The sequence below is a fragment of the Leucopleurus acutus genome (genome assembly GCF_964270905.1).
Source record: "Leucopleurus acutus genome assembly, chromosome: 11".
Taxonomy (NCBI): domain Eukaryota; kingdom Metazoa; phylum Chordata; class Mammalia; order Artiodactyla; family Delphinidae; genus Leucopleurus; species Leucopleurus acutus.
The window spans coordinates 35,841,959-35,866,884 of NC_139152.1; the positions used below are offsets into that span (position 1 = coordinate 35,841,959).

Sequence of the window (24,926 nt, forward strand, 5' to 3'; positions counted from 1 at the left end):
ATTTTTATTTAAAAGGCTGTGTGGTCTCTTGCATTGCACTAAAAGTAAGAAGTTCCAATTTTACTTCTGTTATTACCGCTGTTTGTATTTTTAAAACCTGTATTAAGCATTTGCATTACATAAAAATACTGTGTGTCATCCCCTCATGCCTGCCTGCCTTTTCGTCTAACAATTCAAGATAGTAAACTAAGACCTATCCTTACCTCAGGACTGGTCCAGGCAAATATATATTTGGTTTTCTCACCTTCTGACATTTCTCATTTTACAGACTTGGATATTCCATTATCCAGAGTCTGTTCTGTCTGGAATGGAATATTCAGTGCTTTTTTCTCACCCAGGGCTGGTCTGTTATCCAACCGTCATCACACAGTTTTTCATTTACTCATCCATCAGCAAAGATTTATTGAGTGCCTACTAGGTGCACATCATCACCTAATTCTTACCCTTGCTCCCTCCCCATTGGAAATTTATTAGGTGTTATACTTTTCAGGGTAGGGAATACACAGTAATTAAGAGTATTGACTTTGGGGTAATAAAGAGATAGTTCTCTCTGCTTCTGCCAATTGGTAGCTGTATGACCTTGGGCAAATTATAACCTTTTAAAATCTCTATTTCTTCACTGGTGAATCCAAAGGTTTGGTCTAAATGTTAATTGAAATAATGCATGAAAAATGCTTGCCAAGAGCCCAGCACATAAAAAGCACTACAAAATGTTAGTTGTTATTATGTTGCCTGTCTGCTCCAACAGTGTTCATCTCAAGAAATGCATTCCCATCTCAGGAAATGGCAGATCCATTCTGGGGTTTGCCAGGCCGTGTCCACATCCAGTCTATCAGTACATCTTGTCATCTCTTCTTTTTAAATGTATCCAGAATCTGATAAATTTCCAAGCATCAGGCAGAGCGGTCAGATTGCATCACTCTCTGCTTCCCATCTCCCACAGGGTGAAGCCCACATGGTAGGATGGTCTCAAGGCCTGATGGTGATGCTGCCTCCCAGACCTCGAGTCCTTTCATACTCCTCTGCACCCACACCCTGTCCAGTCACACTAGACTCCTGGCTGTTCCTTAAATGCACTAATCATGCACCCAGCACAGGCCTTTACCATTGGGAGTTCCCTCTGTCTGGATCACTCTTTCCCCAGATATCTGCTTGCCTCGCTTCCTTCTTTCACGCCTGGGCAATTGTCACCTTATAGTGAGGGCTGCTTCAACTTCCCTCACTCCTGACACCCCCTATTAACTTTCTCCTGTTTTAATTTTCTCCAGCAACTTATAACTTTCTAAAAGACTGTGTGTTTCATTTTTCTCTGTTTAATGTCTGTTTCCCTCAGTTGAGACTCTAAGATGCAGGGCAACAGGGGTGTGGTCTGTTAGTAACCTTCCCACATAGGCCAGTGCCTGGCACAAATAGGCAATTGGTAAATTGTGAACAAGTGAATGAAGAGATTATGGAGTTAGCATGGAATTAACAAAAAGTGGACTTCACCACTTTCTGTGTATGATTTTAGACAAGTAGCTTGACCTCTCTGAGCCTCATTTTCAATATTTGTAAATTAAGGAAGATATTCATCCTTTATGTTGTTATATTAAAATCCTTTGACACTGAGAGTAGCATGTGAAAAGCACTCAGTAAATGTAATATAGAGTTGATATTATTTTCATGCTCATGTTTAATGGGAATGACCAAGAGACACTTGTATTTTAATAGTGGTCCTCAGGGTAGGAAGTTCCTGAAAGTGACCAGGCACTTTACAAATGAAACCTTCTTTAGTCTTCACTACAACCCTATGAGGAAAGTACTTGCATTAGGATTCTGCTGGTGAAGAAATGGAATCTCAGGGCGGTTAGGGATTCCCTCAAGGTCACGGAGCTAGTGAGTAGCAGGGTCAGGTAGAACTGGACCATATTCCTCCCACCGCCATTTGTTTTGCCTTCCTGATTCCTTTGATCATTTCTATAAAGTCATTCTAAAGGTGTGATTTCACCCATTAAGAACACTAAGAGGTAAAATGTGACATAAACATAGGCTATCGTTATTTATCTTTTAAGGAAACAGTATTAAATCATTTAAAGTTCTGTCTGCCCTTTTGATAGGCAATTTTAAAAGCGATGATTTCCTAGGGATTAAATGAAATGATTGTAAAAAGTGTTCTGTTAACTTGCAAGGAACTTTACATACATTAGCATAATACTATAGCTAGGTAACTGAAGAAAATACCCTTTAACTTTGTCTTGTACTAATACAGCCAAGAAGTGTCCAACACACAGCTGTCTGCTGCACAAAGTGCATACTGCAAAAAGTAAAGCACAAGAAGTCTTTTTAAACATTATGTTTTAGGAAATTAGACTCAAGGTGCTGGAATAAAGTTCGTACTCTTGGCAGAGTAGAGGCGCAGTCATCTTTAATAAGCCCTTTGACAAGAGCTAAGAAGGGTTACAGGTGAATTTTCAGACATAAATACCAGGGAGCTTCAAAAACTTTGGAGAAATTCTTTTTTTATCCTAGAACAGTGCTCCACAATGAAAACGATGTTATTACCTGGTTAGGTATCACTAGATGCTAAGACCTACGTTAGCAGAGCTGGGCTCTGAGGGAGTTTTACTTGGCTAGTAACAATGTATTTTGTATAGCATATTTTATTAGTTCTTCAAGGACTTTGCCATATGCATTCATAAATTTTTTAAAATAGAAGTGATACGCTCTATCTTGATGATATTTGTCATTATGCAAAAAGTATCACCTGAGCCAGGGTTCCTGCTGAGGAAACATGAAATTCATACTCCTGAAGTCCTTGAGTATTTTCACTTATTTGTAAAAATCCTAATAAGTAAGGAAGGCAGGGTACTCTTGGTGTAATCAAACAAATTATTACAACAATTATTAGGGCATCGATGTTGTCCAGGTCCAGGACCTGCTTATCTTTTACGTAAACTGTTGGAGGTGCCTCCAAACTAGTCTCGCCATTTTCATCATGCCTCATACCAGTGGATCATTTTCCAAGCTGGCAGAGAAATCTTTTTAAAACCCTGCTCCAAACAGTTTCGGATCTGAAAACTTTGAATCCATAGTGTCTACTCAGTAAAATACAGAACAGTACTTTTGTATAATCTTCCTTGAGCTGGCCCCAAATTATCCTTAACTCTCCCAGGATGCTCCCAAGTGCTCTATGTTCCAGCCACACAGAACTACTGATACATCTCTGTGCCTGTCCCAGATAGCCTTTCCTGTGCCTTTGCTCAGCTGATCTTCCCAACTTGAGTGTAATTACCCTACCTTCCATTTTTCCATTCTTAGCTTTTAGTACCAGGTGAAATACTGGCTTGTAGTAAAATGCATGACATTTCTAATATCTACTCTAAATATTAGTCCCTCTAGAGTTGGAGACCATGACTGAAGGCCTATGGATTATCAGACAGTATATAAAGTTTAAGCCTGTAGTTAACCATCATCTTTGTCACTGCTATTAGGTGAAAAAGCAGAGGCTTCCAAGGTATTGCTGGGGGCATCTACCTAATGATGATATTATCAGGAGAGAGAATTGAATGGTGTGAATTAGTCTAGTTCTCAGAGGTGCAGTGTTCTCCCTAAGCAGAGTTGGAAAATCACAGAATGAATATCAGTGATGCGTCGCAAAAGGACAATCAGATCGACTCAACTACTTATACTGATGCTCAAAGGAGAAGGAAAACATTCGAGGAATCCCAGTTCTTTCTGATCATGCTACCGAGTCAGTTTGAATAGTAATAGTAGACTCATTTATCCTACAAGTACTTTGAATCTTTTATATCAGTGGGCTTTATTATTAGGAACTTTATAAACAACATGAAAAGGGCAAGATTTTGGAATGTCTGTCTTCGCGTGGGGAAGGTGCAGCATAGAATGTTGAAGCCACGTAGCTGGGATGTGAATGCTGGCTGTGACATAGGCTTGTTTTGTTCTGTCATGCAAGTTACTAAACTCAGCTTCAACGTTGCTTACAATAGATTCTCTTCATTGGACTGCTATGAAATTTAAATGAGATGTCTGTAAAGCTCATTAGCATGGTGTGGGCTATATGCTAAGTCCTGAATAAATGTTAGCCTTAGTAATAATGATAACAGTGCAGAACCTGGGGCTGAAATGAGATAGGAACTGTAGGGGTGGGCATGGGGTGTGTCAGTGCTTGTTCCTGGCTGAGTCATCCTTGCAGTCTTTGGACTCAGCTGTTCTTCTCTTCCCTTAGTGGAAGGAATGGCAGATTGCTCTGCCTTCTCGTCTCACCTAAATGAGGGGACTGATCTCTGCTCAGCTTATCCACTAGGTGCTTACTGATTACCCACTATGAGCTCAGCACTTTGCTTGCTCTGAAAGTAAACAGCCCCTTCTCTGGGGACTTTGTGTTCTAGTGAGGGAGACAAACACATAAAAAACAGATCATTTCACTGTGATCTGCTAAGAGCTACGACAAAAGCACATTTGTTTACGATAAAAGCTCAACTGTGGTAGCAGAATTGAATTTTAAAAAATTAAAAAACATTTTTAGACTGTGTACACAGTGGAGTATTGTCAATTTGAACCACCTCAATCCTGGATTGTTAACATTAGAGTCACCAAATGGTTGTACTGATCATCAGGATGCCTTATGGGAACTCCAGAGAGGAAGGCAGTTTTGGTGCTCTGGATAACAGGCCGAGATCACTTGGCAAACTTTTGGCAACCTTGTGTACGAAGTCAGGAAGTGGAGATAAGCACAGGTGTTGTTTAAGTTATGATGTAGGTTTGGAAATTTGGGACCCTCTAGAAGACATCGCTTCCCTTTAGTGTATGAGGCAAGAATAAATAACCACGTTTAGCATAAAATAAAAAGACCAAATGATCCTGTTCACTAAGCTAGTGTCTAAGTCACTGAATCTAGTTAGGGGAGATGAAGACTAAGCTGTAAACACGATGGGAACTATTTATTGCAACAAACACTTCCGGCTTTGTTGTGGTATATTAGATCAAGGGCTAGGAATGGATTCTTGATTGAAGTGCTGGCTCTTCCACTCGCTAGATATGCAAATTACGTAGGCAGCACCTGCTCTGCTCCTTTGTTTTCCTACCTGTAACATGGGGATGATAGTAGCATTCATAGCATGCTGTGGGAATTAGGATCTCTACTAGGGCAGGATTGTTCTTCAGTACTATAGCTCTCTCTCTTGAAACAATATAAATATTGGATAGGAACAGCTGTCTCCAAATTGTTTGAATGTTGTAATTCAGTTTGGACATGTGGACATTACATACCCCACAAAGCAAGGTTCTGAAGTTAACAACAGCAACAATAAAATAAGTATATGCCAACTCTCCACAAAGCATTTATTTAAAAAACAATCAAGGTTATATGTAGTCAGTGTTCTAAATCCCGCTGCCTTGCTTGTGTGTGGGTGGGGAAGGGAGGTGGTGGGACAATTACACCAGAATTCCTCACTGGTAGGAGAAGCAATGTAGAAACCTGTTAACTTGTTAACTGACACCCCTGTCCAGTTCTGATGGGCATGTAGGAACTATTCCTGCTTCAAGACTCATTGGCCTTGAGGTATTTCTATGTATTCTCTTCTAATAGTGGTCTTTTGATATTTCCAAAGATGTTGCATAAAATCAAGTTGACAGCTGACCCATTCTGGCCTTCTAGCCTATTGAATACTGTGAAAATGCATGATGTGTTTTCTTCTTCATCACTTTCTCTGCTCTCTTTGGTGTGAGAACCACACAGGTCTTTGGGTGATGAACCTCACATAAAAAAAAAAAATCACCATTCCTTAGCGATCTGGGCTACAGATGCTGGGAACAGATATTTTGGAGTATTCATGAAGATCACAAAGGACTTGTAATTGCTTAGAAGGTTTAGAATCCAAGGCACAGTAACTATTTGTTGTGCTAAATTTTACTGCCAGTTGTTTTGTGTGTTTACGTAGCTTTTCTAAAATAGCTAAGCCAGGTCTTCATTAGCTTAGATAGTGGGTTTACTTGACATTCATCAGCCCAGAATGCTGGACTGGAACTTGGGAGCCAGCCTTGGAGCCTATCCTCAGATCTTCCATTGACTTCCAGTTACTTCAGGTTTTTGACTTGCTCTCTGTATTTTTAGCCACGTGTAAAATGAGAATTTTATTATTATTATTATTACCCCAGATTTAATCAGCTTTCTTGCGGGGGGAAAAAAAGAACTATAGCTTAGTCTGAGCACCAAATGGGCTCACCAAAACTGAACCCCAGAATTAGATAGACTGAATCACCCAGTCCCACACCTGATGGACCTAGACAGGCTTGTGTTCCTATGGGCAGGCTGGCTCCCAAAGAGGAAAGAGAGAGGAGCTGAGCAAGACTTAGGGGGTGGGGCCTGGACATCAGCATTTTAGGAAAGCTTCTGTACTCAAAGTGTACATCCACGTTAGGGCCTAGCCCTTTAGGCATATCACATATTTTGCAATGCCTCTGTGCCTTTGCACATGCCTAGATTGAGCATCCTTGCCTCCTTCACTGGGGAAAAAATCCTACTGATCCCCCAACCTCCAATTTGGGTATGTCCTCCTCTGTGAAATCTTCCCCTTCCTCTTCACTTCCCACAAGCAGAGTTGCCTAAAAGCTCTCCTACATGCAACTACTCTGCCATAGACTTAGCTATTTCATGAACCTTATTCTGTGTTGAAATTATTTGGCAAGTAGACTGTGAACATTTTTGTAAAAGCCCACACACACACACATTTTTGTCAATGTGAAAAAAAAAAAAGAAAAGGTCTGAAAGTATATCCATCAAATTATTAAGGGACCTTAACTCTGAGGAGAGGGGTTTGGTCAGAGGAGGATTTTTTGTTTTTAATAAATAAATCAATACATTTATTTATTTTTGGCTGCGTTGGATCTTCATTGCTGCCCGCGGGCTTTCTCTTGTTGCGGGCGCGGTGCGCGGGCTTCTCATTGCAGTGGCTTCTCTTGTTGCAGAGTACGGGCTCTAGGGCTCAGGACTTAGTTGCTCCACGGCACATGGGTTCTTCCCGGACCAGGGCTCAAACCCGTGTCTCCAGAATTGGCAGGTGGATTCTTAACCATTGCGCCACCAGGGAAGCCCAGGAGGATGTTTATATTTTGTTAATATGTCCTCAGTTTACCTCTACATTGCTTTAATTTTTAAATGATATGTATTATGATTGTAACATAAAAATGATAATCTAAAAGAGGAAGAGTGTTGCATTATTTATTTATTTTTGCTGTATATTGCCTCCTGAGATGATTTTTACCTATGATTTCAGTCATCATCCCAATTTTGGACCATGATCTGCCCTCTCATGTCCCTCCCTCTCCCCCTACTCTTTCCAATACTCTCCTTCTTTCCTAAATCCCCATAGATCAGAGGTATGATGAGATGATGGGGAAGGGCCAATCCTCAATCTCAGGCTTGTCTTGGTGCCATAAATAGGAACAGGTCTTTTCCAAAGACCTCTCTATTGAGCTGTTATAAATCTGAACAGATAACAGGAAGACAGAGACTCCTTGTTTTTCTGCTCTAACCCTGTGTATCTTTTCTTATGCAGGTAAACTACGGAATTGAAGTTTTGAAGGATGGGTAAAGACTTCCGTTATTATTTCCAGCATCCCTGGTCTCGGTTGATTGTGGCTTACTTGGTGATCTTCTTTAACTTCTTAATATTTGCGGAGGACCCAGTTTCTCATAGCCAAACAGAAGCCAACGTTATTGTTGTTGGAAACTGTTTTTCATTTGTAACAAATAAATACCCTAGAGAAGTTGGCTGGAGGCTTTTGAAGGTGCTTCTATGGCTCCTTGCCATTCTCATAGGACTAATAGCTGGCAAATTTCTGTTCCATCAGCGTTTGTTTGGTAAGTACCCATGAAATGTAATGCAGATAATTATTTAATTCTATACTCCAGGATAGAGCTTTGTTATTTCTAAATGCCAGTTTAGAATGCATTTCAGTTTGCCTTCCAGCCTTAATTAGTTATGTGCTGTTGTATCTCTGGTTCTTCAACTGTTCTGTGTTTAATGGTGTACTTTTCTATGGCCTTAGGAATATTAGCATGAGGTAAAATTAGTTCTAAACTTAATTTTATAAAATGGTGTTACATCTAAAATGATTGTATGTGTAATCTTATTTAAAGAAGACATGTAAATAGCTCTTTTCCCATAAGTAGTACCTAAGTATGATATCATAAAAGGTTTGTAAATCATAAAGAGAATGCTTCCGTATCACACCACATTCTCATTGAAGTAAGTTAGCCATTGCCCATATATTTGCACCTATTGTTCATTCAGGGAATTAGAACAAGAACTCTTAACTTCTTCCCCTCATTTCTCTCTTTCCTTTTTTTTTTGTTTTTGAACATTGGCTTTAGAATGTTTACTGTGAGCCTGATCAACCACAGAACACTATGATAGTAAGGAATCTCTTGGTGGCAAGCAACAGAAAAAGAGACTAAATGTGTTTAAGCTTAAAAGGTAACTTACTATACGGGTATTGGGATATTTCACAGAGACCAAGAGTAGAATTTGTTTTGATAAATGGGATAATGGAACGAGGGGCTTGAATTCTACCAGGATGTTTTTGTCTCGACTTCTCTCTCATATCTGCTTTATTCTCCTTTCACACTGAAGATCAGTTTACATCCACTTAGACAGACTGGCTTGACTCTTGGTCCCAAGCTTAAACTCTTAGATTTAAACGAAGTTGACCCAGGTTGGGTGTGGTTCCTACCTCTGGCCCAATCGATTTTGGCCAGGAGGTGGGTGCCATTTATTCAACAAATTCATTGGTTACTTATTATGCCAGGCACTATTCTAGACATCGAATCAAAAAAGCAGGGTATCTGCCCTCATAAACACATCCTACAGGAGGGAGAAAAGTTCTAAACAAGTAAATGTATGAAATGCAAAGAGGTGATACATGCTATGGGGAGAAAGAAAGTTTTAAATGCTACTGGGTCAATTAGGGAGAGAACTTAGCAATGAAACTTTGAATTTAGCAATTATAAGATCATAGGTGACCTAGTGTGGGTATTTTCAGTCTAGAAGTTTGGTGAGAAACAGATGGCAATGGTTTAGGGAATAAACAACAAATATATATGCATACATACACATAATATTATATATATATTCTTCTCAATCTCTACTCCTCAAACTGTTGCCATCTGTTTCTATTGCATAAACATATAAAATGTACATATTTTATATTATAAAATATGTAGTTTCAAGAAATTTGATGAGGAAATGGAAGAAGGAAATGGGAAGTAGCTATACATGGAAAAAAGGCTAAGGGGAGGTTTTGTTTTTCTTGTTATTTTTTTATTTTTATTTTTTGCGGTACGCGGGCCTCTGACTGTTGTGGCCTCTCCCATCGCGGAGCACAGGCTCCGGACGCGCAGGCTCAGCGGCCATGGCTCACGGGCCCAGCTGCTCCGTGGCATGTGGGATCCTCCCGGACCGGGGCACGAACCCGTGTTCCCTGCATCGGCAGGTGGACTCTCAACCACTGCACCACCAGGGAAGCCCCTCTTGTTATTTTTGATGATGGTGATTTTATTTGAGGAGTGAGATTAATTGATCTGCTTGTCATGGGGAAGAAGCTAGACTGAAATGCAGGTAAAGATATAGAAGGAAGACAGCATCTCTGAAGGTTGCTTTGGTCTGTGACTTAGGACACCGGCCACAAACAGTGGCCTTAGAGAGGACAGGAGGAGACACCCCGGTTCCTCAGAAATAGTCATGAGTGAGATCAAGGTTGGTACTCTAGTAGGTACATTTGAGTTGGAGGAGTAGAGAGGTGAGTGTACTCCCACCTGGTGATTTCTATTTCACTATGAGGAAGGAAGAGCTAAAGGTAAAGATGGAGGGATTGATGAGCAAGGGGCTTAAGAAAGTGGTCCAACTTCGGAAGAGCTACTCTAGGGAGTATAGATGTGAACTGACTAGGACAAGTGAAAGGGTTACTGATGATCACCGAGGGCTGAGGTGGTTAGTCACTATAAATTTGAATGATACCAATCTGAATAGTTGAGCAGCTTTCTCTGTGAGAGCTCAGTCACCTGGAACAGAATTTGAGTGATTCACCTGGTCAGGGAATACTCAGGCTTGCTGTACTGGAAACAAAGGATGGAAAATCAATGGAGACTTCTCGTAAAAGAGGTATTGATTTGATTAGTAGGGGGTTCTGGCTGGGCGTGGAAAGGAGGTGAGGCAAACAGTGGTTTCGGAGGAGTGGGCAAGGGCCTGAAGATTTGGATGAAACGTAACGGGTGAAACGGGAGTAAGAGGAGGGAACGGACTGATGGGTGTGGTTAGATGGCATGTTGGAACAGAAGTACAGGCATTCTTTAGTGGTGATTCCCAACTAGGGTGTGTTCTTTAGAAAGTGGGTGCTAAAGTTAAATGGAGAGTTGGGGGTCATTGACACAGAGGATAACTGGGAACTGGGTGTGAGCTGGGCCATCCACTGAACACTGAACAAGCATGGTGTTGTTTATAGTAATCATATGGATAGAAGAGGTCAAGGGGAGGGGATAAGCGAGAGACGGTCAGTTTTCCAAAGTGGGCGAAGGGTGCTGAGCAGGCAAAACAATAGATGCCCATTACAAGCAATGGCTGGATGCAACTGTAATCCATTCCATAAACTTGCTCAGGGTAGAAAGCTAAGGCAAGCTTAGACCAAAACATACAGTTTGGAGAAAAGTTATCAGCCTATATTATAAAAGACTGAATGAAAATCATATGGTGGAGGTAATGATATTAATAATAAGGGCAGATCATTTGGTTTTGTAATTACTGCATTTCATTAAGTTATTCTATTGCCATCCTATCTCTTATACTAAAATCACATTTAGTCATGGCTTACTTTTTTTTTTTTTTTTTGCGGTATGCGGGCCTCGCATTGTTGTGGCCTCTCCCGCTGTGGAGCGCAGGCTCCGGATGCGCAGGCTCCGGATGCGCAGGCCCAGCGGCCATGGCTCACGGGCCCAGCCGCTCCGCGGCATGTGGGATCTTCCCAGACCAGGGCACGAACCCGTGTCCCCTGCATCGGCAGGCGGACTCTCAACCACTGTGCCACCAGGGAAGCCCCATAATTCACTTTTTTAAAAGGCCTTATTTAAACCTTTAACAATTTGTAGGTGCAGGTTTGTGGTAGGTGGTGGTAATGGTAATGATGGTGTATGTATGTTGAGAGGAGTGGGATTGTTCACTACAAGTACAGAAATTTTTGTTACAGAAATTGGAATGGTTTACAAAATAATCAGAATCATTTTGTGTGATCAAGTAAACAGTTTCTTTTTATTTTTGTAATTCTCCAATGAAATGCCAAATAAAAATATTAAATAGAGTGCCACTACCGCTTTCATTTCATTAACTTGAGTCTTCCCTCACTTATTTTATTATGGAAAGTCTCTTCTTTGTAGATTCCAAAAAGACGACACAATATTGCCATTTTAAAGCATGCGTGAGGAAGAGTGAATGATTCTGTGATCACTTGATTTAATCCAGTTCATTGGGTATAAATTTTATTTTTTATGAGACATGAACATTACAATGCTGTGGCTATTTAGTTAACAACATGAAACCCTCTCATGATTTATAATTTGTAGTGGGATTTGTCCCAAATAAAAATGCTGACTCTTGCAAATTGGAAATCGCTTTTTTTTTTTATTTTTTAGCATCTTTATTGGGGTATAATTGCTTTACAATGGTGTGTTAGTTTCTGCTTTATAACAAAGTGAATCAGTTATACATATGTTCCTATATCTCTTCCCTCTTGCGTCTCCCTCCCTCCCACCCTCCCTATCCCACCCTTCCAGGCGGTCACAAAGCACTGAGCTGATCTCCCTGTGCTATGCGGCTGCTTCCCATTAGCTATCTACCTTACGTTTGGTAGTGTATATATGTCCATGCCTCTCTATCAGAGACAGAAACGATTAAATGCATTTAAAACTATTCCCCTCTCACCTGTGCTGTATGATTGGAATAAAATGAGAGAGTTGGTTTTCCTACATAGTAGCACTAAACTTGTAAGACTTCAGGCTGGTCACAGATTTCCCAAATGCAGAATATAATTTAAGAGCACATGTGAAATGAGAATTAATACATTTAAAAAAAATTTCTTTAGGTTTAACACTGAATCTTTTTGAGGTAACTATTATATCAGGATTTATGAAAATTAGATTCCATTGGAATATCAGTTTATACTTTTCCAGTGCTTCTCTTTTCAATTTTTTTGGATGATTCCATTGTTTAAAAAAATAAGTGTGTGTTCAAATAATGCATCCTACCCTATTGGAGGATTATACATTTGGGATATCCATGAATAGAGAAATCTAAAATTATTATGCTGATAAGGCTTACAGAGAAAGGGGAACTTAATTTTTTGAGCTTATTGAAGAAATCATTTTTATTCCAAAAAAAGAATTGAAATGACTTACAAAAACATTTATGTTTAATACAATAGGAATAGTAAATGAGTACCACAGAATCAAATATGTTTTGATTTCATGAGTTTTGCTACCGTGTTGGTTTTGAGCTTCCTTGGAGGCTGGGCAAAAGGGGAAATGTGATACATTACATATCTTTGGATATCAGAAATGATGAAAATTGCAAGTTTCACGGGGGGATTTTTCTTTGCACTAAATTCTAGAATTTCTTGCCCTAAACTCTGGTAAGGAATTTTTTTTTTTTTTTTTTTTTTGGTATAAGACACACTGCATGGTGAGGTGACAAGTGCAGAAATGGATTTCGTATTCTTGTGTTTTAAAGCAAAGTTTCATAAAAGTTTAGAGTATAACTTTTAAGCATAAAAGAAATTTGTGATATTGTATTCACTGAAAGTAATTCTATGAAGGGCAAAGTGATCAGGGTCTAAATAATGCCTTCTGATTGAATAGCTTTATCTAGGGATGGATATTAGAACATCGAGATTATGACAAATGTATTTCTCAAACAGACTGCTCTTGCTATTTGTATCCCTTCATTTCTTTTTGTTTTCTAACATGTGCAGAAAGCCTCTATTAGTTGCACTTTTCTTTTTTACATGGATGAAGGGCAGGCCGACTTAGACTGCTCTGACAGGTATAGTGTATAGTAATGATGCTGGACCTGTTAATATTGCATAGTTCCTTTTTGGAAACGTATATATTCATGTATATAGTTATTTGCCGAATTATTTCATTAATGTTTCATGTCTTAGCCATACCATAAGCCGCACAAGGGCAGAGATTGTGCTGTGTTGCTTATCATTTAATCCTCAGTGCCTAAAACAATGCCCGAATGTAGTATTATTTGATAAATTTGAATGAATCAATAAATTAATATTCCTTTGTCTTCTACATGTTATCTTTGCCAGTGTTGCCTTTTTATTGTAAGCTATAGAAGAGTATTCATTTGTTCATTTATAAAATACCAGACATGGTCTCTGCTCTCAAGGAATTTAAAATCTGGTTAAAGAGATAAGATGCATATGCATGAAAAATTAATTACTCTGACAATACAAGGAAATGCACATCAAGTATCAAATGTACAGACTGTGAGAGTTGTGGGAATTCAAGAAAGGAGGTCATGGTGGGCCAGGAAGGGGAAAGAAAACTTTGCTGCCAACGTGGGTTGTAAGGGAGTCTGAAGCATGAGTGGGATTAAAATAGTCAAATATGATGCAAAGAATTCATTACAAATTTTAGGTCATGAGGTAGATGGTGTGAGCAAAGGAGGAGAACAGTTTAGGTTTTTTTTAGAGTGGGGGAAAACAGAGGAGGTCATGCTCATTTTGACTGGAGTGAAAGGTTTGTGTTAGGAAAGAGCAGGAGTTGCAATAGCAAGGTAGGCTGAGTCTGAATTCTTTGTCTTTTTATGCCAGTCTTGTACTTTGGTCTTTCTCCCTTCTACTACAGTATTTGGATCAAGGAAAGTATTTGAACAAGATGGGAGATGATGGCAGGATTAATCTTAAAGCAGAATCTAGAGGGAATTGGAGAGGGAGAGGTTAAGGGAGTAGAAAAGAGTAGGAAAGTATTTTTGGAGCCTTGTGCAGTCATGCAGGCTTGAGATAGTTCAGGCCAATCTGGAATAGGGGTGGTACAGTGGGCATCAGGGTGGGGATTCTCAGAACCTTGTGAAGCCTCAACAGCTGATGAGATGTGAGGAGGTGAGAGTAAAGGTGAAATTATGGGTGACTAGGAATATTGGGATGAATGACTAAGGGAGTGATTATCTTATTAAAAAAAGAAAGACTCGTTAGGGGAATCCAGTTAGAGAAGATAATGAGTTCAGTAAATGATGGGTTGAGGTAATGAGAACATAGGCAATGGCCCATTTACCTTGAATAGTACTCAGTACAGCACAGTATGGATTTATGTACCTTAATCCAAGCCCACCATTTCTTATCCAAACCTTGAGACCAGACATGTTTCAGACGTCAGTGCATGTGCTTACATTTAGTAGCTTGCCCTATGGGACTGAGGAAATACTCCATCATCAAACACATCGATATATCTGTAGCTGAATGTATATGTATGTGTTTGTGTATGTGTATATGTATAAGTATTCACATGAAGTGGTATAAAGGCTATAAACAGCCTCAAATCAGTTCAGGTTAGGTCTTGCTGCTAAATGAATTCAGGTTTGGTCAGGTCTTACCAACACATCAGTTACAAATATAGAGTCTTTCGGATTTCAGAATTACAATAATTGGATAATGGACCTGTACTTGACTATAAGCAACATTTCATATAAATCCTTGGTCCCCCCAAGATATCCACCTGCATAGAAATCACAATTCTTTTTTAGAAGGCTGTGATTTTTAAAAAATTATGGTTTGACTGATAACTAGACATCTACAAAAGAAAAATACATGTTGAAGGTTTTTTCTTTGTTTATATTATGCAAAATATTAAAGAGTTTGCTATTTTCTGTGTACCTATGTCTGTTTTAGTTTTAAACAGGAAATTCTAAATAAAGCATTCTCAATACATCTAGAAATCTGAGGAAACAAATTCTAGGGTTTTTTTCTTTCATTTTATTTAAACAAAAAGCTGTTGCCCATAAAATACCAAGTAACTCAACAATGTTTTGTCATTTAATGGATTTAATAAAGGTAAATGCTTGTTTGTTTTCTACTGTCTTAGCTTTAAGTCTAGTTTGAATTGTTTTTCTTTGTGTTTGGGCTACACATGTGATTTTATCATTTTAGAATAGAAAAGTTTCAGACATTCCAGAAAGTGTGGGTAAGATAGTCTTGGGGATACAGGAAGATCAACACATGAAGAAACAGATTTCATCAGATATTTAGGAAGGAAAAACTATTATTTTAATGCAATGATGTGGGTACGATCTGACCTCTTTTGTGTTAATTTAAGATCTGAATACCCGAGTCGTGTAAATGACTCTGATAGTTGATAGTAACTATCCTGATAGTTTATAGTACATTAAAAATAGTATATTTATTATTACCCAGGGTGATTGTCAACAACTGATTATTTTAAGTATTGCGTTCTCAAGATGATAAATACTTCCTTTTGCAGGAATTACTTGACCAAATGCTATGTATGTAGTCAAATGATACTTAGAATATCTACAGTTTTAAGCTTTGTCTTCTCAAGATACAGTGTTTGATACTCATGATCGATATTATTTAAATGTTTATTACATCTTCATTCTCAACCAATGTATACACAGTGCCAGAATCTTCATTTTTCTACATGCTTGAATTGTCAACACATAATTCCTTTTTGTGGAGTAAAATAATTTTGAGCTCAGAGTGACCACAGAATTCATGTTAGAGAAAATGTTATACCATTGCTTGGAGTGGCCTTTAACATGGGAGAAAAAAAGCAAGGTTTTTGATATGAGAGGTTAGGAAAGGTAAGCTGGGAAAATGATGTTTAGCATTAAAATAATCCCCAAGGAACACCCCTCTTCAAAGGGGAATTTGATGTCTAATAGTTACTGAACTTGGTAGCCCTTTACAAAAAACTTATCCTGTTACTTTAATGTTCTCTCTCATTGAGCAGGAAAGGAAGGTGAAGCTGGAAACCCCAACTGCACAGCCGCTTCCTCCCATACCTGTTTATTAGGTGCCTTCATTAGTTTGCAGTGCAGTCAGCTGCGCACCATTAACACTAAAGGGCCACCTGCTGCAGCTTCCAGTGTGCTGGGATTGTCTGGCTGCTCTAGTTCTCATAGGACAGAGGATACAAACGCTGTAAAAAGATACCTCGAGGACTTAATAAAACTAACTCAGGTTAGAGCATTGTAATTAAGCAATTATTAACCAAGTACCTTTCTCGGTACGTTTTACTGTACTTGGTAGAGATGAGCAATTCAGGGGCCAAGGTACTCTTTCCTTTCCAGGTCCAATCCTGGCCTCCACTTCTTCTTCTCATTTCCCACCTATGGGGGGTAATGGCATAAATTTCTTACGAAAGCAGCTATCAAATGGAATTGCCACAACTAGACCCTCACACACGGTGCTAAGAGAAACCGCTTCACTGATGAGTGAAATATAACTTGCCAGGGTGGAACTAGCCAGCTGGTTAAACAATACATAGTAAAATTGGAAGCGAAGAGTGCTTGATCACTTGTTCATTTAAAACCACATTGATAGAAGTTTTGTTTGTTTTTCAAATAATAGGGTAAATAGTCTTGGGTGGGAGAGGAGTGTGATTTGAAAGGACACTGACAAAAGTTTTCCGTGGTTTGTTTTCTTTTCTCTTTTATTAATGCTCATACCTAGAATCATTTCTTGAATCAGGTATTTTCACTGGCTTGACGTCTGCGCTACTTGGGAGGGTGATGAACTAACAAGGGTGTTAACAGTCGGCATCATCGGGAGATCTATTTCGAAGGGTGAGTGTTGGTTTATGGGAGAACGCAGGAGAACATTCTGATGTGGTAGCTGTGTTGCTTTGCAGGATTCCAGATAGAAGGGGGAAAAAAGGCCATTAGAAGACCTGGGGGTGCACAGGGGGTCAGGCTGGAATACGGGGTGCACAGCCTTGCCAAAGACAAAGTCTAGTTGCTTTCTGGTGGTGGACTTGAAGCTGCATATTTGATTCTGAGTATCCGTGGTAGTCGAAGCAGTTCTGTTGTTTTTGATTTGTATTTTTATTGTGGCTGTGACTCAGACTTATTAGTGATGGGTAAATAGAAATGTACAGGGTTGATTTGCCTGGCTCCAAGGTCACAACAATAGCCAGCAGTAAAATTGGAACATAAACTGAAGCCTCCTGGTTCCCAGACAGGTGCCGTTTCAGGCATCCCAGATGGGGAACAGGCAGCCGGTGAGCCTCAGGACTGGGTTGTGCAAGGCCACTCCCCACGGCTTCGCTCCACTTTGCCTGCGTGCAGGGATCTTTTCTGGCACCACCTCCTGCCTGGCCAGCCCTCTGTTTTGGACAGAGAAAGTCATTTAGTTGACCCCGCGAGAAGTTGTACAGTTCCCGGACAGAGCCTGTCATTGGTGCTGACCCAGAAGATCTCAGCATGGTGCTTTCTGCCCTGGCAGCCATCAGTAATCTCACAGCCTGTGCTGGACTTTACTTCTTCCCTGGATTCCAGAGGAATGTGATCACGCTTCAGGATTTCCCTAGGCTTGTCTGTGCTCGTGATGATTCTTTGTGTGTCCTTGAGGACACGCCTATCGAAATGGATAGACCCGCTAAGAGTTAGGTGAGTGTGTACACACGGAAACCTGGGAGAGCGAGTTTGAACTTACCTTCCAGCAGCCCGGGGAAGTTAACGTTTGTACTGTAAATTTTAAACTCCATATTTTCCTGCTGCTTCCACATCCCTATGAACAGGCTGTGAGCACCTGACCCAGGTGACCAGGTGCACCAGTGTGAGGAGACTGGCCTTTGCCACAAGTTCCCCTTCTTGTCCTCCCCTGACTGTGACCTAGTGACATTCAAACACACCAGTCAAATCCATCACACCTTTTGATTATGTGGCCCTGACCCCCTGTAAAGGTACTGGCCTGCGGGTCCTTACTTTCTTGCACCCCGCCTGGCTGATTGAGATTGCTCCCTTGGCCCTCCAAGCCTCTGACCCTGTGTGGCCTCCCTGTGGCATGTCTCTCTAGGATCTGTGAGTATAATAAATATTTTCCTTTGTCTCTCTTTGTGTTTCCTCTTGTGACTGTACCTGACTGACCATCTCATGAAAGAATATAAAACAGTTCCTTGCTGCTTCATGACCTATCTCCCTCTTTCTTTTATGTCCTTCCCAATCGATTCCTGTTTGAACTGTACCATTTTTCAGCATCATCACTGACAAACATCAAATACCTCTCATTTGCAAGGGACAGTGCTAGGTGCCATGAGACACTGTCTTTCAGGAGGTTGCAGCGAGCTAAGAGATTAGACACATACATGAAAATACAGCTGTACTATAACTGCAATGCCAGCATATGGTAATTGCCATGTAAGCAGGATGGGCATTCTATTCTGAAGGGGCAAGAGGTCATTCCCAATAGAAGTGGTTCAATAAGTCTCCTTAATAGGAGCAGGAATTCATGGGAACCATAGCATCTCAGTGTGAATGGAGTTGGTGAGAGCATCCTTGCTATATTTTCAGCCAGTATTTGAGCACCTCTAATAACAGTGAACTCACCATCTCCCAAGTACTGTGTATCTGACCACTGTTTCTACAACAGTTCCTGAGTCTGAATCTGAGCCTTGCCTTGCACTCCCAGTAGGATTCTGTTGGAGAGAGAAGGAGGGCATTCTAAGCTGGAGAAATGGCAAGCACAAAGTTGTGGGGAGGAAAAGGACAAATAGTTCTGGGGTATAGTGTGAATCTGCATCAGCAGATTTGAGGCGGGAAAGGGAAGCTGCAAGGCAAATTGTGGAGAGTATTGAGTTTCAGGTTCAGGAGCTTAAAATTTATTTTGGAAACAATAGCAAGCCATGGAGCATGTCTGTCCCTTTCAAATTTTAAATTACAAAAGTAGTACAATCTTGTTGTGGGAAAAAACCCAAACCCTAAAATACGTGAAATCAAAGAAGAAAATCTAAAGCTTTGACCACAGGATGACAAGATCAAGGTACTGTTGTAGGAAGATGAACGCAGGATGAGTTGACCTTGAGGCAGGAGGTGTGCTTCCGTGGCTGGGGTGCACCTGCCCTCAGGTGATCAAGGCTCGATTTAGCAGAGGCAATGAGGATGGGGTAGAAGGGAAGGAAGGAAGAGAGGGTGTGAAGGAAGTTCAGGCACACTCACTATTCTTCTCCTTTTATTGATAAAAATAAGATTTGATTTCAAGTACTGCACTTTCCTGAGTCCATGCCTATCATTTACCAAACATAAGATATATCCATGCATTTCTAAGATTGGAACTTAAATTATCATTAGATCATCCTACCTTCTTTTCTAAGTTTGCTGAAAGAAATGAATATATTATTCTGGTTACTTGTAACACTAGAAGACACTTTAGGAAAAAGAAGATTTATGCTCACAGATATAAATAAAGCTGTGAAGACACTAATGGCACTGAATTTCTGTTTTGAAGCTTAGTGTCTGTTTGCCCTTGTCCACTCCTTTGAATCATGCTCTTTGATTTGTCTCAATTCACTTGCAAAGTATAGGAACCTTGATTATATAGGGCTTTATTTTGTTCATTCTGTAAATATTTACTGAGCATTTTCTAGGCCCTGGGGATCCAACATTGAACAATACAAAGCTCCTACCCTGATGGAGCTTATGTTTTAGTGGGAAAAGATGGACAATAAACAAATAAGTCATCACATGTTATGTCAGAGGGCAATACATTCTGTCATGACAATAAAGCAGGAAAACTCTAGGGAGGGGTCTGGGAAGTTGCTGGAATTCCCTCTCTGAAAAGATGACATTTGAGCAAAGACCTGAAGGAGATGAAGGAGCAATCCAAGTAGCTTTTTGGGGGGGGAAAACTACAGAAGAGAGCAGGGCAAGCCCCAAGGCACTCGTGTATTTTGAGTGTTTGATGAACAGCAAAGAGGCCAGTGGCTGAGCAGAGTGAGCAGAAATGAAAATGGAAGTGGGGTTGAGATGTGCTGGCAAGATCGCAGGCATCTCATTGTAAACAGTCCTTTTCCCTTAAGTGCAAAAATGGGAACACCAATGAACAAACACATCAGCGTGACTTTAAGAATGTAGTTTCTAAGATAGATATACTGTATTTAAAATTGGTGTTTTAGTGAAGCCCTTGAGCCCTGCTTCTTGGTTTACTCTGAAATAGTGCACAATCAATGATTTTTATTCTGGCAATTTCTTTACTCTTCTGAACTCCCCATTATGGCTCTTTTATGGGGGTTGTCACCTCATCTCCCTCCCTCCCTCTAGTGGGATATAGAAGGGAAGAAAGCTGCTTTTTTAATGGTGGGTTTTTAAGTGATTTTAACGAATTTTAAAGGCACTCTACTCTGTGCCTGTTCCCATCCCTGCCGCTAGCAGTATTCACTCTGTAGTGGTATTTTCAGCAGTGGAGGTGGGGAAGACATTCCTGGCGGCAGCCCCAATTGTCTGTCCTGACTCTCACATTTCCCCCATAGAGTTTTAAGCATCTTTTCTTTCTCTAGGGATGAATAGATGTTCTGTCCATATAAGGGGGTGGGGTGTTGTAGAGATGGAGGTTCACAGCCCTTCCTAGGTTTTTCCCCCATTATAACCCCAGCCATGAGTCTGTTAGTTTAGCCCCAGGAAAAATGACCCTATTCATTTATTTCTAGGTTGCTTTCCTGCTTCTATTTAGAGCCTAAATAGATTGCTAGACTGTCCCCTTTATTAAATTTTGGAAACACAAGCACTTGACAATCCTTGTTTAAACCAGGACAGAGAATTTATTTAACAGCTGAATTTTAGATGGCAGATCAAATTGAAAATGAAAGAAGAGTATTCTTACTCTTTCTCAGAAAACTATCAGCAGTGGGTGGAGGGAGATTTTCAGACAAAATACTTTGAGCAAGTCTAGATTTTCTAGCCCTAGATATACAAGAAGGATTAATGAAAGAGATTCATTCAAGAGGTATTTCTAGAGTGCCTGTTTTATGGGAGACCCAATTCCAGGCACTGGGGATACAACAGTGAATAATAATGAAAACAAGAAGACACTCAGGATTCTTTTTCTCATATGTTGTATGCTCTGGTGGGGATATATAAACAATAGTGGTCATTCATGCAGTTCATCAGATATTTCTGTCTCACACATCTCTGGAACATGGTGGGATTGTACTTTGTGGTCTTGTAATTAATTATGACTGGTTAGTTGTGAGCAGGAGTGGTGTGTAGCACTTCTGAGCTAGAGCATTTGATTGCACATGCAAGACCCTCCGGTCTTGTTTCCTCATTTCCTCAGCAACCAGCAATGCTCCAGATGGTTGTTGCTCTATTGACCTGAGACCCAGAGTGAAGGCAGTGTGGAGTAGAGCTCTTAGCTGACCCTTAATGGACGTGTAGTAGGAGAAAGGAATAAACTTCTGTGCTTTAAAGTCATTGAGATTTTGGAGTTGTTTGTTGTCGTGGCATAACCTGGCTTATCCTGACTGATATAGTAAGTTAAAAAGAAACACAAGTTTAAAAAGAGATAACTTCAAATAATGCTATATTCTATAAAGAAAACAAGACAGGGAACTGTGGCCGAAAGTGCCTGGAGTACGGTATACAGGCTCCTCTAAATAGGGTGAGGAGGTTAGATTGGAACTAAGACTTGAATGATGAGAGGGAGCTAGCTGTGGGAAAATCTGGAAGAAGTGCACTGAAAATTGAAGGAAGAGCAAATCAAAAATCAAAAAGAAAACCTTTTTGATATGATTGAGAAACATCAAGGATGTTCATGGAGACTAGAGGGGGAGGAGGAAGAAGAAGTAGGTAAGAGCTAATGTTGTAGGAGTTGGCAGGTCATGGTCAAGAAATGTTGTCTCATTTTAAGACTAAACTATCATAGGGCTTTGAGCAGAGAAATGACATGATCTGATTTTTATAGTAATTATTTGGGTTGCTCTGAAAACAATGGCTGTATGGGGGAAATAGTGAAAACAGGGAGACTAACTTCTAACTGGTAGTTAGGAGATTGCTGTATTGGTCCTTATCAAAGAGTATGATGGTTTGATTCAGGATGGTAGTATGGAGTTGGGGAGAAGTGGATGGAATTAGAATGCATTTTGGAGGTTGATCCTATAGGATTTGATGATGGATTAGTTGTGGGTGATACACATAAGATTTAAGGATGGATCGTGTGTGTGTGTGTGTGTGTGTGTGTGTGTGTGTGTGTGTTTGAGCAACTGGGTGGATTGTGTTGCTATTCAATAGAGAGATTGGGGGAATAAAAGAGTTAGGTATGAAAAATCAAGTTTCTGTTTTGGACACATTGAGTTTGAAATGCCTATCTATATTCATTATTCAATACATGTTGGGTATGTTTGGGATTCCAGTTCTAGTAATATGAAGTAGCTTATATCAGACTAACCTTCCTGCAGATAGAAATTCTAACTTTTTATCCTTCCTCCTCCCCCAGTACTACTATTTTAAGGCATTGGAGAATGACCAAAATAAGGCAGAAACAGGAGGGGATTCAATCTTGTTAAAAGGGTGCCATACTTGTGAGATCCATATTATAGCTTTAACCCTAAAGGTACTTCCCAGCCCATTAAGCATGGTAACAGCTAGAACTCCAGTAGAAAGCCACAGTTCTTTTGATTTGAGGACTCAGAATATGCAGTTCAGGGCTGATGGAGCAGTTGGAAAATAATGAGGGAAATCCTGGAAAAGTCATATCCACAGAGTAGAGTGCTCCAAATTTTATGTATAAACTCTGCTTGAATTCTTGACTGGCCCTGGGCTGTACATTCTTGGTGGAATCTTCAAGAATCCCAACAAAAGCACTAGCTAGAAGGTTGAAGGAGCTGAACAGAGATTTTACTGGCTGTCTACCACAGGAGAGACAGTTTGGAGTTTGACTCAAACTAAGTTAGAAGGATTGGTAAACACCTTGGGCTTTCCATTGAACCTCCAGAAGGGCTGTCCCTTAGAAGTAAAGGCTATATCCTAGGGCTATGGGATTTGCCCCAGGCCTGAGGAGGAAACCAGCACAGACCCAACCTAACCAAGTACAAAATCAAGCCTACACAAGTTCCAGGTGATTAGCCAATAATTTAAGTGCATGATAGAACAAGAAATCAACATTCTTTAGAGGAAGATAACAGAATGCAGAGTCTCTACAATGTATCATTCATAATGTCCAGCATAAAATAAAAATTGATTATATTTGCAAAAACAAAACAAAAACAAAACCCCTGGACAATTTGACCCATAGTCCAAAGAAAAAGTAGTTAATAGAAACAGACACCTAGATTACGCAGAAGTCAATTAGCAGACAAAGACTTTAAAGTAGTGTTTATACATTGTTCTTAGGCAAGTAGCATAGTACGAAGAAGACCACTAACAATTTCATAATCAAACTGCTGAAAATCAAAGATAAAATGATAATGTTGAAAGCAGCTAGAGAATAAAGTCACATTTTATATAGGGGAATAATGGTATGAATGATGGCTAACTTCTTGTTGCAAATAGAAATCATAAATATGGGGATAAGTTAGAAGACTATTTTTTCCTTTTCTTAATTTCTTTAAAAGACAACTGGATGTATAAAGGAAAATTTATAATATTGTATTGTGGAGCTTTATAAAATATGATGATATAAAATATATGACAATAATAACACAAAGGATGGAGGTAAATGGAATTATACTGTGGCAAAATTCTCATTTTTATGAAGTGGCACAATGTTAATCTTAAACTATGATAAGTTAAGGAGTCATGTTGCAATCTTTAGAACAATCACTGAAAAATAATACAAAGAGGATAGATCAGAAATCTAATAGGAAGGAAATTAAAATTAACTAAAAAAATATTTGATTATGCCAAAAGAAGACAGGAAAGAAGTAGCAGAGTAGCAGTATACAGATGGGATAAGGATAAATCAAACAGCAGAGTGGTAGACCTAAACCCAAACATATCTATAATTAGATTGTATGCAAAAAACCTGAACATTACAATTAAGAGGCAGAGATTGTCAGACTGAATTTAAAAAGCTTGATCCAAGCATATGCTTACTGTTTGTAAGACATAAACTTTACGAAGACAGAGCAATTGAAGTTGACAGGATTGAAAATGAATATATCACATAAACAGTATAAGACAACTGGTGTGAATATGTTAATGTCAGACAAAGTAACCAAGGTAGACATATCAAAATGATGAATGGCTCAATTCATCCAGAATATATAGCAGTCATAAATATATATGTACCTGATTACAGAGGTTCAAAACATCTGAAAGTAAAACTGATAGAATTAAAGAGAGGAAAATCAAATCCATGAACATTGTTGTATAATTTTACTGTTTTCCTTTTAGTAATTGATAGAATTAAATTAGACAGAAAAATTAATAAAAATATAGGTTATTTTAAAACTAATATCAAACAGAAAACATCATGATACACATTCTTTTCAAGTGGAATGGAATATTCCCCAAGGTTTATTCTTCTCTAAGCAAAAGGGAGAATCAAGGATTTATATATTTATTTAATTTACTTACTATGGAACATACAACAAGTCTAGATGAATTTCAGAAGATACTCATACAGAGTATGTTTTCTGATCACAGAGGAATTAAATTAGAAATAAAAAACAAATACACACAACACAGAACACATATACACACAGAGAGGAAATCCCCAAATATTTGGAAATTTAAAAACACAATTCTAAATACCTATGGTCAAGGAAGAATTTACAAGAGAAATTAGCAAATATTTCTAACTGAATGATGATGAAGATATAACATCAAAATTTATGGGATGTAACAAAAGCAATGCTTAGAGGTAAATTTATATTTAAATGCTTGTATTAGAAAAGAAGAAAGGTTTTAAATCATTGCTCTAAGTTT

The 24,926-nt window shown here is 39.4% G+C and overlaps 1 protein-coding gene across 3 annotated transcripts in view; it reads left to right on the forward strand.

The window, feature by feature from the left end:
- Nucleotides 1–7,584: 7,584 nt before the first annotated feature.
- Nucleotides 7,585–24,926, forward strand: part of TMEM117 (transmembrane protein 117) — a gene marked incomplete at both ends in the record, with an annotated part of 515,344 nt that continues 498,002 nt past the window's right edge. For 2 of the 3 annotated variants that reach the window (XM_082850801.1, XM_082850802.1), the window contains one exon: nucleotides 7,585–7,861. In XM_082850801.1, the coding sequence (XP_082706927.1) occupies nucleotides 7,585–7,861 (277 nt within the window). The remainder of the gene's footprint in view (nucleotides 7,862–24,926) is intronic. The other variant, XM_082850803.1, reaches the window with a different exon arrangement.